The sequence below is a fragment of the Piliocolobus tephrosceles genome, chromosome 3, assembly GCF_002776525.5.
Source record: "Piliocolobus tephrosceles isolate RC106 chromosome 3, ASM277652v3, whole genome shotgun sequence".
Taxonomy (NCBI): domain Eukaryota; kingdom Metazoa; phylum Chordata; class Mammalia; order Primates; family Cercopithecidae; genus Piliocolobus; species Piliocolobus tephrosceles.
In genome coordinates this window covers 141,394,758-141,409,980 of record NC_045436.1, presented here as the reverse complement: position 1 = coordinate 141,409,980, position 15,223 = coordinate 141,394,758, and the positions used below count along the sequence as shown (strand labels likewise).

The 15,223-nt window shown below is 35.1% G+C and overlaps 1 protein-coding gene across 1 annotated transcript in view; it reads right to left on the bottom strand.

The window, feature by feature from the left end:
* Positions 1-3,298: 3,298 nt before the first annotated feature.
* Positions 3,299-15,223, bottom strand: part of YIPF7 (Yip1 domain family member 7) — a 29,352-nt gene continuing 17,427 nt past the window's right edge. The window contains 3 exon segments of the mRNA XM_023224560.1: positions 3,299-3,461; positions 5,469-5,650; positions 9,920-10,065. Coding sequence (XP_023080328.1) covers positions 3,299-3,461; positions 5,469-5,650; positions 9,920-10,065 — 491 coding nt within the window.

Here is a 15,223-nt window from a genome sequence, read left to right as displayed (position 1 = left end):
TCTACTAAAAATACAAAAAAAATCAGCCGGGTGTGGTGGTGGGTGCCTGTAGTCCCAGCTACTTGGGAGGTTGAGGCAGGAGAATGGTGTGAACCAGGGAGGCGGAGCTTGCAGTGAGCCGAGATCACACCGCTGCACTCCAGCCTGGGCGACAGAGTGGGACTCTGTCTCAAAAAAAAAAAAAAAAAAAAAAATTAGGTCCGTAATATAAGTATACTTCTAAGCAAAGGGCAAAGGGGTGATTTTACAGAGAAATCATTACAATAAATGGCATTCTTGCTTCACCATGAAGGATCTCAGCTCAAATAGAAAGACCAAGAACTTAAGAAAATTCTGTGCTAATTAATATGTCTATTAATGGGTTATTAGACCATAACAGTCTAACGTTTACTACAATCCTGCCTTCTTTTCCACATACTCCTACCTTAGAATTCTTCTCATACTTCTTTAATTATTTCATATTAATTGATTCCTTATTGCTTATTTTTGTCCACTGCTAATGTATTTCCATTAGGGCTGCAATCTTCAGCTGTCTTGTTCACCACAGTGACCAATGTCCAATCACAGTCTCATTCGTTTATGTATTCATTAATTGAATAAACAAATATTAGTCTCCTATTCCTTATCAGAAACTGTTGCATATAGACAAGGTCTTTGACCTCAGAGTGTTTATTTTCTGTGGAGTTGGGGGAGGATAGAAAGCAAATAACCAAATAAATAACATAATTTCAAGTAATTATAACAGCTACTGCATAGGGTGGACTGAGCAAATCTGGGTGGATGTACTGTTGGAAAAAAAAAAAAGCCAGTGAAGTCTTCTCTGAGTTGGTAACATATGAACGGAGAAGTGTAACATGAAAGATCTGAGGGGAAAATGTTGCAAGAAGACTGAATTTCTATAAAGATCCTGAGGTGGATAAACTTGGTGGTTTGAGAAGCAGCAATAAAACCAGTGACCAAGAGAGAGAATGGAAGGAGATGATGTCACAAAGTTAAGACACAGTGAGATTGTGCAGGCAAGGCTTTCTTGTGTCACACTTTTCAAACTTAGTTGTGCATGTAAATCATCTGGAATCTGGTTAAAATGCACACTGATTCAGGAAGTCTGGGCCAGGGCCTGTGATTCTGAATTCCTAATAAGCTTCCAAGGGATGCTAATGCTGTTGTTCTGGGGACCACTCTGAAAAGGAATCTTCTGAGTTATAAAAAGGAGGTTGAGTTTTATTGTAAATATGGATAAAAGCCATGAAAGGGCCGTTGGATGACATAATTGCTTTTCATTTTCAAAGGATCACACCAGTGTGTAGAAAAGCCTGTGGAGGTGAAAGCATGGAAGCAGGAAGCCAGTTAGGAAACTACTTCCGTGAGGCAACAGAGGAGGGTGGTTTGGAGTAGTCTGAGCAATGAAGGAGCCCACGGCACATGGTGACGTTTGGGACATGTTTTGATTACATAGTCAAAATAATTGATAGACTAGATGTCGGATGTGAAAGTCAGAGTAATCAAGACTGTCTACTCTTAAATGGACCAGTGAGTGATTTGTGGTTCTTGTTATAAAGATGAGAAAATATGGAAGAGGGCCAGGTAGGACAGGATAGAAGTCAAGGGTTTTGTTTCAGATATGCTATTATTGAGAATATCATATTAACGATCAAATAGAAATATTAAGTATAAGTTGTGTACATATGTTAAGAACTTAGAGAAGTGTATTGAATGTAGATGGAAATTTAGGGGTCATTCAATTTTGAAGTTATCCAATAAAATGAGCTCATCTAGCAAGGGAGAATTAGAGACGATATTTAAGTCTGAGAAGAAGAGGAAAGGTCAGCCAAGGAGACTGAAAAGAAGCTACTTGTGAGGTAGAAAAATAATTCAAGAACATGTGACACTCTAGAATTTCAAGAACATGTGACACTCTAGAATTTAAGTGAAGAAGTGCTTCAGCATATTGGCTAATGGAGATTGAGTAATCAAATAAGTACCTGCCAGGGTTCAAACGAAATGAAACTGAGCATTGACCACTGAATGCTGCAAGACGTGGGCATTGTTGCTAACTTGACAAAGGTGGTCTTGGTAAATAGGGTGATAAATTATTGCCTAGAATGTAGGAAAGCAAGAATGGGAAATGATAAAGTAGAAGCAGAGACAATAGAAAACTCCTTCAAGAATTTTTGCAATAAAAAGGAGCAGAGAATGAGCCATAACTGGAGAAAGATGTTAAATCAAAGGAGTTTTATTTTAAGATAAGAGTTACTGAAACGTGTTCATGTGCTGACATAAATGATAGGTGATGAGAAAATATGGATTATGCAGGTGGAGGGGCTGGCTGTGGAGAGAAGAGAGAGATGAGAGGAAAATAAGAGTATACATGGGTAAAGGTGCATGTAAGTTGAGAGAGAAGAAAGTGGGAAGATAAGCACTTTTCTTCTAGATGATTCTGTTTTGCAATAAAATAAGAATAAACAAACAGTAGAACATGAGGAAGGAGTGTTGGGGATTTGAGCGGTGAAGAATTTGTGTGATATATTCATCTCAGATAGCATGGAGGTAAATTTAAGAGAATGTAGTGGGATTCAAGGGTAGTACTGAGGGACCATTTAAGGCATGGTAATACAATAAATATGAAGTGGGATTTCTTCTAGTAACATTCACCTACTTAGGGAGAAAAGGCAAGATTGCTGAGGATACATGCAAGAAAGAAATTACAGTAATGAGCCATGGCATCTAAACTAAGTAAGAAGGAAGTGAGGGCTTGAAAAAGCGGTGAGTCAATGCATTATTTAAATGAGACTGAAGAATAGTTATTAAAGTAAGTGAATTGAAAAGCAAGAGGTTCTTTGATTCTTTAGGTAAGTAAAACCCTGTATAACATACCCCTGAACTCTCCAAAGGTGCAGAACATTGGAACTTTAGCCACATGCACACAGCTTGAGTTGTCATGAAAGTTTCTGAAAAGGCTTACTAGAGATTTCCTTTTAGTACACATATGATTTTATTTACTTATGTTTCTCAGAAATACATCTATTGAGAAAGGCAGGGTTGATCAGTACAGCAACTGTATCCCTTTTTATTTTAAGTATTTTGAAATGTTTTAATGCACCAAACTCAAAAGCAAAACATCATTCAAACCAACGGGTTATTAGAGCACCACCCTTAAGTGCTGCTTTGTCTCTCTGCTTACTACTCTTTCAAAAGCAATAAAACAAAAATCATATCATCAAATTTGAATGTTAATTTATATCCAAAATAATCTGGACAGCAAGCAAATAGAGTTTTGAAATGCTGTCTCAAACATTCTTTAGAAAATTGTTAGGAGGGCAAAAAGTCCATAAAGTAAGGCACAAGGGTAGGCAACAAGAAGCTGCTGTCCTTCCATGTGCAAGGCTGCAATGAAGATCTTGGAAGCTGAGAGACTGCACCAGCCAATGATGATCAGGGATGATACGGTTCCAAAGGTGCCCCTGCGGCAAAGACAAAGAGATGATTGCCTGTGCCAGTAGAAAAGAGATTACTGAGTTAAAGTTGCCTCTGAAATATCCTTGGTACAATATTCATAACAACTTTTTCCAGTGGTAAAATGAAAATCATGAAATATACGAACAAAAGCCCTTGGCCAGTTAGGCATTTTTTAGTCAAGTTCATTACAGAGGCTAAATATTTTATATTTCTGTTAAATCCGAATTAGAAAAAACAGTAGAAGTCACCTGCAGTCACTCTCCTCTCATCTGTCAATATTCAAATCCTAACTCATAAAATTCTCTTAAATACAGCATTGAGAGCCTTCACATCCTTATAGCTATAGATTTCCTTTCCCCTACTTGTCTCAAAAATTGGCCAATGGCATGGGAGAAGGATAGACAGAGTTACATTCCAGTGGGGTGCCTAATTCCTGCTACTTCCAGATCTGCTTCTCAAGTTTTTGTCGGACATCACAAAAAGCCTGACACAGCTCAAGTAAGGAGCACATGAGACGGGAAAGCACGTATGTGTGTGGCTTCCCACTTCATCCTTGAAGCTCCATTTTGTATATTTTTAGAATGTTGAAATAGATTTGTTCAACTGGTATCTTCAAAAAGTAACTGCGGAGGCAAGTGAGCAAATAAGATAGTTAAGTCTGGTCACTTGGAGTATAATAAGGCAGGAAAGGTGATCAAGAGTGAATTTCCTTTCTTATGTGCTAAACAGAATGCATTATTTAGAAAAATAAGACATGAGAGCTGGGAGAAATCTCAGGAGATGTCTACTGCCCAGTTTTAAAGCAATAAAGTGATGACAAAAATTGCATGGTGAAGTGGACAATAGGTCAAGATCTCTCCTATCATAGTACTCTTTTCACCACCAAACTAAACTGCCTTACTTGATCTTGGTTTGACTCTGAAGTTGGGAATTGTGTTTATTATTTGTGAAAATGACAGAAATATCTACTTCTAATAATTGAACGAAAGCAAAACAAGTGAAAAGCTCTATAGTATAGCTTCTAATGCCTCAGACTATTAATAAACCAAACATATTTTTAAAACACCAAATAAGTACTACATTTATTGATTTAAGTAATACCTATTAGGGATAATTTCTAGAGTTGTTTAATGTACTGTATTCTTAGCAATGGTCTTGAGTTGCACATACTAATTGCCTAAATTAAGGAAGAAAAAAAATATTGACTGAGCATGTATGTTATAAAATTCTCCAACATTAATATCCTCATCAGGGTTCCTGGGAATTCTACCCGGCAAGGAGCCCAGCTGAGAAAGAATAGTTGTTTTCAGCCCAGAAGGCAGAGTGAAAAGCTGAAGCAATTTATCAGTGTTCACCAGGCACTTACTCTTCCAAAATCAAACAAGTGAATTTCCTGTAGTTGTTATTTTACACATGACGATAGTTCACATTGAAAAATGTGACAACTTAAAAAGTGCCAGTTTTTTTCTTTTCTTTTCTTTCTTTACTTTTTTTAGATGGAGTTTTGCTCTTGTTGCCCAGGCTAGAGTGCAATGGGACGATCTTGGCTCACTGCAACCTCCGCCTCTGGGTTCAAACGATTCTCCTGCCTCAGCCTCCCAAGTAGATGGGATTATAGGCCTGCGCCACCATGCCTGGCTAATTTTGTATTTTTAGTAGAGACGGGGTTTCTCCATGTTGGTTAGGCTGGTCTCGAACTCCCAACCTCAGATGATTCACCCACCTTGGCCTCCCAAAGTGCTGGGATTACAGGCACAAGCCACCGTGCTCAGCCAAAAAGTGCCAGTTTTAAAGATAACTTGGATTAATTTATTTTTTTAAGTAACCGAAGTAACAACAGCACCTGGGCCAAAACTGACCTACTTTTCTGAATCTATGTGTAGCTTTTAATAGCCATGGTTTTCCCAGTTCCACTACCAAAACAATCAGAAAGGGCTTAGCTTTTACATGACTGTGGCAAACCTTGGCTATGATTGTGCATGTGAGGTCAATGAGAGCACACTGACACTTACTGCAATGAAAAGAACATGGCGCAGCCAGACAGGATGACCAGGGGGAGCAGGCAGTAACCCAGCACGCTGGCCACACAGCCGTATGACACTCCTGAAGAGCTCATCAGGTTCAGTAAGGCATGAATCACAAGGCAGCCAATGGCACTCATGCCATACACATAACCAAATTGAACTTTTCCTGCCTGAAACGACGTGGGAAAAAAAAAAAAAAAACAAACCAGTTTGAACACACAATGGACACCAAGAGGAAATCTGAATATCACGAAGCAGAGAGCATCTTAGAGTCAGTTCAGTGCCGTTCCCTGTCTTTGTAGGACTGTCATCAGGAGACTGGCAGTTCTGGGAAAAACATGGCCAAAGGTTTGAATTCAGATTCTGACAACAAACACTTCTGACTAGAGTTAGGACAGAATAAGCATGCTACAAAGAAGACAGAATATTTCTAGACTTATTTTTTATTATAAATTGTCTATTAAAAGTACAAGGCATAAGTAAGACTATATTTTGTCCACATACTTATTAAATAATTATGTGATTGAATAGAGGAATAAAAAATCCAATTTTAGTCTTGGGGATTTATAAGGCATATTAGTAAAATTAGCAAACATCTACAGGATTTATCATGTTGGATCCCATTCTAAGTGTGCCACATATATTTATTTAATCCACATAACCACCTTATGAAATAGGTATCATAATTACACCAACTTTACACATGAGGGCACTGAGGTGCAGAGAGGATAAGTAACTTACCCAAGGTAATATAATGCTAAGCAATGGAGGTTGGCTTTGAGCATAGGTATTTCAGCTCTAAAATGTAGGTCCTGAACATCAACAGGAGCTCTTACAAGTCCTAAATAAGTCCCAAAATAATGGCACATATTTAACCCTATTTAATTTAGCACTTAGTTGACCACAGAATCCTTTTATGTTTCATGATACCTATTGCCAGGTTGAGTAACCATGCCTTATGAAAAAGTGATTTATATAAACTAACTGGTAATGAATCATAAAAGGTGTACTGTCAAAGGAAGTTAGTAGTGTTCAGAGCACACCACCAGTCTTCTGAGGAAAACTCATAAAAACAGCCATTGCTCACAAAGCCAGTATTTTGTGAGTACAAGCCCCAGTAAATGCATTCAGAGAAAATCACAGTGTACTACTACTTCAAAAGAGGATATTTTAATGTTTGCTTTCTGAGAATACCAAAACTACAGTTAAAAATTCATTAATTTTTTATATTTACATTATGCTGATCATAACTTCTAGATAAAAGTTGAATAGGCTGTCTCTGGTTTTCATGGGAATTAGACAAAAACAGTGAAGGATCTGATAAGTTGATTCAGGAGAGAAAGAGCTTTTTAGCTGCCACTTTTCCTTCTCCATGCTATTATCTATGAAGTCTTATAGAGATATTTATTTTACAATTAATCAGGGTAATGGAGAATGTCATAGCTATTTTAATGTTCAAAAGTGTTCACCTATTCTGAATTCTTCTTCCTCTGCAGTTGGAGCGTTGATCACTACGAAGTCCTTTCGTAAATATTCCTGACTTTTGCTGGCAGAATTGTCTCCAGCATTAGCCACTGATAAATTCTTATGATATCTTCTGTATTCTTGTGGCCATTTAATGAAATAATGCTAACGATGGACATGCTAGCAGAAACACATCAGCTATCTACTGCTTTATTGGGTGAGTTTGCTCCACTTGCAAAATAAAGACAATTTCACATCATTGTCATGCATTAGAGAAACCATCTACTTAATATTTTACTTGGATGGGATAAATATGAGGTAGGGCTAGTCTTAATGGTATAGGACAACTCTCTTACAGCCAAAGGACACCTAACTGCACCTTCCTGTCCTGAAAAGGCAGTTCTACAAATGGAGTGGGGCAAATAGGGAGTAGATGAAGCTAATTTGGTAGTAAAGTTGTATGTTTTCACGTCAGTTACGAACTTCTCTCATCGTGTCTTTCTTTTGTAGTTTGTCCAATTTAAGTTGTAATTCCATTTAGCCTAAATCACTGCCATTTTAAAGAATTGTTTCAAATTCTAACAAGGGCTTATAATCGAAATAGAAAATAAATGTTCCATTTTTTTAACTCAAAATTTTTAAGGATCCTCCCTATACCATCCTCATTACCACATCTTGATTTAAAATACTTAGTGTTCTTCTGATTGCACTTTTATATTGGCCATGCATGTTGCTTTTTCAGACCACACTCTTGGCCCTACCAGAAAAGTTAAATGGAGCAAAAGCTTTAAACCATTTGTCTTCTTGGTGTTGGAAATGAAAATAATTTGGGGGAAAAGAATAAGTAAAACTAAATTTGTGCTAAGCGCTTGAAGCTGTTTTCTTTGGTGTGTCTCTTTTTGCCTAAAAAAAGTCCACTGAAAGAATGGTGTCTTATGTCAGCATGAATCTCAAAGAAGGAAGCATATGTGACTATGACTCTTATGACTCCAGAGATGATAAACAGATTTGGATATTGATTCTGGATTTAGTTTTGCTTTCTCCAGCAAAATTCCTGTATCAGCCAGTAAAATCACTTTTACATTTTAATTCTACATATCCAGGAAAGAATTAACCTATAATCAAATGAATTCTGCATTAAATCATACTTCAATTAATATTCAATTGGAGTTTTGGGGGAGTCCTTTTTGCTCTATATCAGAATCAATTTGAAAGTTATATCTAATGGTAAAATTTCAAGTGATAAGATTTGCATAAAGACATTCAGAAAACACATATTTTCACATATTCTATACAATTTTAGAACTAAATAGAACCTGAAGAGCTACTTAAATAAACTCCTTTTGCCTTGAAGAAAATGAAATGAAAGCCTAGAAATATGAAGCCGAAGGTTAAAGATTACAGCAAGTGGCAAAGCTAGGGTAGATCCAATTTTCTCGCTTCCAGTTAAGAATTTTTGCCTCTACTGCTTTGTATTTAAAATATAAGAAGGGATATGTAAATAACTCTAACTAACATTATGCATCCAAAAGAAATCATAATGGAATTGATGCTGTTCTTTAAGGGATGGTAACAGTGATGTTTTGCTACAGAACAGCTGTTTTATTACAAATGACTTGAAAAAGAAAGATGAGTTAATATATTAAATTGATTGTTTCTGACTATTTGATTAATTGACATGGCCTTATTTAGCAGTTAATCTAAGATTATCAAATTACTGTGACAAAGACAGAAGAAGGGAGGTTAGAGATTAAATTAAAACTCTAGTTGGTATAGTGTTTGATTTACAGAGTATTTGCACTAGGTGTAGTAAAAAGAAATAAGATGTTATCACTAAATACTATTGTATTGGATTAATATGATGTTATTATTGGCCAAATTACCTGCAGAAACTAGATTGCTATCAGTATTTTGATTGATTATATATAATAATTGAAAAGCAGAATTTTATTTAGTTGCAAATGCATTTTACAACTACTTTTGAAAATTGTATATCCATTGGAAGAAATTATTATTATGGAACATGAAGAGCAGGAAAATGGGGAAAAGGGCTAAATAGTTATTGTTAAGAGCTTTTCCTATAATGTTTAATTTCTCATATTATTTCTTCTGCCTAGTTTATCTCTTTGTGTCTTAATGAAACTACATTTTTCAGACTGCCTTGACCATCTTTATCATTCTCTGTTTTTATTGTATTGCCATCTCCTCCTTGGTATAAAGTCAGAGACATTTTCTCATTTCTTTCTTATTCCCTTTTTTTTTTTTTAATGAAACATTTTCCTAAACTATGAGCTAGAATGTCTTTTAAACTTTACTTAGGTCACTTTTTGAGTGACCCTTAATACCATTACTTCCAGATATAAAGAATGAAAGCATACATAAGACATATGGTGAAGTCGGGGAACAAATGTCTTCATAAAATGTGGAAAACTAACATTGTAGAGGAAATATGTAGGCTGAGTAAACAAATCATAGGTTGTCATTGCAAATTAACTTTTTCCTAGTAGCCTAACCCAAAACAAGGAGATCAGTCTCATACCTCTTAAGATGTTAGAAATAGTCTGGAGATTTATCACAGCAAAGAAAATGGTGACCAAAGAGAAGCGACTTGTTCAGTGTCACAATAGAACTCTCACAAAAAACAAAAAATAAAATGTAGGCCTTATATCTCCCAAAACTGTTTTCCTCCCATTATTCCAGATTTACAGTCTTTTCTTAATAACAAAAAAGACATAAGTGATCTCCTACTTTGATCTCCTTCTTGATTTTTGAAATTCTATTTAAATTTATACTTTTTAGCTGTTGCAAAGCATAGTGGTAGCATATTTTTGTCACTATGGTTAAATTATTCTCTCTCACTTAACAAAATTCTCTATGTAAAGTGACACAGTTTCTCTTATATTTATACGTATTGCTTCAAAACCAGCACTGGCAAGGACAAGCATTAAAATCTGGTGCTTACTGTGACACATTACCAGAAGCAAGGTGGCTCCCAGGGCTAGGCAAAAAAGAATGGGTCCAGTGAGGTCCGTTTCATTCATAATACTGCCATCTGCTGCCTTCATTGGGTTTAACACTGTCCAAGTTTTTTGCCATACGTGATCAAAATGGATTCCAAGTTCTGTAAAAAGGAAAAAAAGATAGATCATATGATAATATAAATATAGAAAAATAAAAATAAGTTACACTCTTTAAACGTTAACATATCTGATTAACTTACTTAGCATTTTAATCTGATTGTTCTATCATACCTTCTAAAGTTCTATGTTCTGTATTACACAAAAACTCAAGTTCTATGTAACATATAAATCTTTAAAAAACAAACCAAAAAGTAATTTGGTTTCCAAAGAATGACTTAAAAGAAATGTGTTAGAGAAATATTTCCATCAAGGAAAACATTCCCTGATTTATGCAGCAAATACAAGCTTTAAATCTAATTAAAAATTGGGAAATTGGCAATATACAGTAAAAAATAAAATTGTAGCTAGCAGATCAAAAATTTCATCCTATTGTCCATCTAGATAGTTCTTTTTCCTGTATTTTCTTTTTTTTTTTTTTAATTTCTTTTTTGAGATAGGGTTTCCCTCTGTCATCCAGGCCGGAGTGCAGTGGCATGATCCCAGCTCCTCCGCTCAGCCTCTTGTGTAACTGAGACTCATGTCTCAGTTATGGCAAGCACCACCACACTTGGCTAATTTTTTTTTTTTTTTTTCATAGTGATGAGGTTTCACTACATTGCCCTGGCTGGTCTCGAACTCCTGGGCTCAAGGGACCCTCCTGCCTTGGCCTCCCAAACTGCTGGGATTACAGCCCTGAGCCACCGCACCTGACCCTTTTCCTGTATTTTCAATTGCTGACACTTCTGAAATCCCGTCATATCGGCCATGGCATAATTTTTAAATTAGTAGTACTATACTAAACTAATGAGACTGAGTCCAAGTCTGGGGTTTTACTTCCACTATGCCTAATGAGAAGAGCAATTTTATGCTAAATGAATGAAACTACACAGAGGGGAAAAGGGATTTTTCTGCAAGTAAAAGTGATCATGATGTGCATGCATATTTTTGTAAGGTCAATGTACTGTAAAGCTGAGTCTATGTATTCAAAGATTAAATTCTTGAGACAAGTTAACCTTTCTCTTTTATACATGGTAGTATTCAAATAAAGTATCCAAAATCAGTGAAGTTCAGTGTTCATGAGTCCAAACCCATTTAGAAATTTCTAATTGTTTTTCTCCAATTCCCATTTTTCAAAGACTTCTGACTGCTGCCTCACAGATCCTTCTGCTAGAATCTGCTTCTCTCATTACTATAAAGCAAATACCTAGCCATTTGACATACCCTGAACATAGAAATAAGTATTGATACCACATTGGTTTATTTTCCTACCACTCCTGTAGAGATCAACTAAGATGTATCTAGGGTACAGAAAGAGAACATTCAAAGAGAAGAGTATGACTTGACTATTTAGGGACCAGCAATCAAATTGGTTATCCTCCTTCTATAATTTCAGAATGTCAGTAAGGGTGACGTGGAGGCTAGGAAGAATGAAAGCTAAAATTTACTGAGCATTTGCTATGGACTTCACAAGATTTACATAAATTGGTCTTATAAATGCACAATCAATTGCTATTATTTTATCCCTATTTTATGCATTGGATATATAAGGCTTTGAGAGATTAATCTGTCCGAAGACACAAAGCAGTAATAGAAAACCTAGGTTTCAACGCTGCGCAATCTGACTCAAGAAGGCACGTGTTTAACCATAGAGTTGTGGTCGGGTCAATGTTCATCTAATCTTATAATGTTTTTTTTTTTTTTTTTTTTTTTTTTTTTAAATGAGCCCAATTCTTCCATGTGAAGGACTGTCTTCCTGAATGTATTTGTATTTGGCATGTAACTACCCTTCCAAGCTTTAGTAACTTTCTTTGGTCAGATACAGGGGTATAGCTCAACTTATTTTACAGAGGGACGTATCACCTAAATACCTTGCAAAGCTGACTCTCTGTACACAGACTACAAGATAGACTTTTAATAAATCCCATGACACAGAGGACCCTTGTTCTAACAACTCAGAAATTTTCAGAGGGTCAGCTAGACACTGGTCTAAACCAAGAAATAAAGTTTTATTCATTTCATGTCCAGAATGACATCTGTTATTTTAAGCTTTAAAAAATTGAATAGTTAAATTAATAGCAAATAATTTACATTTCCGCTTCCTTGTTTCATCCTTTATTTCCACAGTGCATTTGTATATTTATTAATGAACATACACTTTGAAGAATATGAGCAGTTCACCAAGCTTAAAGGAGGTTAGAATGTCTAATGTAATTTTTGAAAGGGAAGACTTTAAAAATTGAGACATGTTATATATTTAAAATTAATTAATTTTAAATTAATTTCACCTGAAGCTTATGTTCTCAAACTTTATTTTTTAATTTTGGCATTTATGCTAAAAATACATTTTCAGTATTTACCAAAATAAAGTGGTATTTAATTCCAAATACCTTTTCCTCAAAAAATATAATTATTTTGGAAGAAATTCAGATGAAAAATGCTTTATGCAACATCATTACTGATGTCAACCATTTATTTAATGGCATAACTCCTGCACATATTTTAACATCAAGCCATGAGACATTAAATTAACTTAAGCCCATATAAATATTTTCATAATGAAAAATGTTTTATGTGCTTTCTACTAAAGTATCTCTATAATATTGTGTTTTTTATTTATTATAAGGTATGTGAGTGATTATAACTATTTATTAATTATAGATACTCTAACATCTTATTGTACAAAATAAAAGATAAAACTGCTGTAAAATTTGAATGCAAAATTTATTGTTTTGCTGTCATCTAGTGGTAGTAAAGCATATGATACATATGCTATAAAAGTGAATTAAGATCTCTATTTTCTATGCAAATTGTGGCACTGCCCTTTCATATAGAAGCGTCAAGCTATGCTATAAATACAACATACCAAATATCAGTAATTCTTCTTATCTGACAGGCTTGAATTTACTATTATTCTTGAAAATGCATTTAACATATTGATTTTACATTAAGAGCAAAATTTATCATTCTTACATAAAATCAAACAAATATTTTAGACAACAAAATATTTAAGAAATAAAGAAGGACTCTTTTGAAACAACATGCTTTCTGTGCAAGGAATGTTCATTATTACAGCTTGATAATTTTATAAGCCATTCTGATGGATGGTCAATAAAAACTGGTAAATGTTATTTAATGCACTATCCAAGAAATTGTATCTTTTTTTTTTATATCTGAAAAAGACATATCCCGGCCTTTTTCATATCTTTAGACAAAAGAGGCTTGAGGCTTTCACAAGTCACTCAGCTTGAAGAACACATTGGATCCAAAATCCAGATATTTCATAGATTCAAAACACAAAATTATATTAGGTACTCTATCTTCTAATACTGGGGGTCCCAAACTCAGGGCCATGGACTCATACCAACTTGCTCATGCCCTGTTAGGAACCGGGCCACACAGCAGGAGGTGGAGGTGAGCAGTGGGCAAGCAAGTATTACCACCTGAGCTCCGCCTCCCGCCAGATCAGCTTGTTAGTTTCTCATAGGAGCATGAACCTATTGTAAACTTGCATGCAAAGGATCTAGGCTGCACACTTGTTATGAGAATCTAACTAATGCCTGATGATCTGAAGTGGAACAGTTTCATCCCAAAACCATCTCCCCAAACTGTCTGTGGAAAAATTGTCTTCTACAAAACTGTTCCCTGGTGCCAAAAAGGTTGGGGACTGCTGTTCTAATACACTATATATTTTGGGGAAATTAACTCTGAGCTGTATAAAATGGAAATAAAAATCGATTACATATTTTCTATTCAAACTGAAAGACATGTTAGATGAGGATGTATAGAGAGTGGTAAATTCATGCAACAATAGAGACATTTCAGATAGTAGAAAAGATTATTTTCAATAAATGCTGCAGAAAAAAATAGTTAAGCAGTACAGAAAAAAATTAAATCTTACTTCACATATTAAGCTTAAACAACTATTAAATAATAATTTCAATATAAAACAAAAAACACAAAAGGATAATTTTAAAATGTGAGCATCTATAAGGAGATAGAGGCAGTACCTAGAGTTGGAGAAATAGATTTTAAACAAACAACAATTGGAAAGAAATGTTACTAGGAAACATATTCTGGGTTTAAAAAATTAATATCACACTTTTAATATGTCCCAATGACCCATAAACAAATTAGATGGCAAACACAAGCTAGGAAAAATGTTTAAAATACATATTGTAGACAATAATTAATATAATTACTATATAAAATGCCTAAAAAATAAACAAGGAAAGAAAACTCTTTAGATTCTATAGAAATCTGAACCAAAAAAGCCATGAAAAATAAAAAGTCAATACACATATGAGAAATGTCAAAATTTTTTTAGTAACCCAGAGGTACAAAGTATTCCGTTTTCCTTTTTTCCTATGAAATTGACAAAGATGTGTCATATTCTACTCTGGAAGTTGAGTAGAACACCATTTTTGACATCAGTTGACAGTGTCAGTATCTTTAACCCAGCAATCCCCCACATCCTAAGGACAGACTCTATAAAGGTCAAAGATGGCAAAGCATTACTTGCTATAAGGAATAACCTTTAAGGTGTGTTTAAATTATGGTTATGTTATATAATAGAACTCTATGAAACCATTATAAATTGTTTTCAAATAATATTTAATGACTTTAAAGAATGCTTGCATAGAAGTGCTCGTGACAGCCTGGGCACAGTGACTTATGCCCGTAATCCTAGCACTTTGGGAGGCTGAGGCAGGCGGATCACCTGAGGTCAGGAGTTCGAGATTAGCTTTGACAACATGGCAAAACTCTGTTTCTGCTAAAAACACAAAAATTAGCTGTGCACGGTGGTGTGCACCTGTAGTTTCAGCTACTCAGGAGGCTGAAGGAGGAGGATCGCTTAAACCCAGGAGACAGAGGTTGCAGTGAGTCGAGATTGGGCCACTGCACTCCAGCCTGGGCAACAGAGTGAGACTCCATCTCCAAAAAAAAAAAAAAAAAAATGCTCGTGACATAAAGTAAATAAAAAGAATGCAATACTTAAGTACTCGAACGTATATATATTCATTGAAAAAATAGTATTTTAAAGTATGCATGTATATTCATGCATAGTACATATACATAGGCATTCATAGGAAAACAGAATAAAGATTAGAAGAAAATACATCAAATTGTTAATGATAGTCATGTCTTTGAGACAAGATTTGA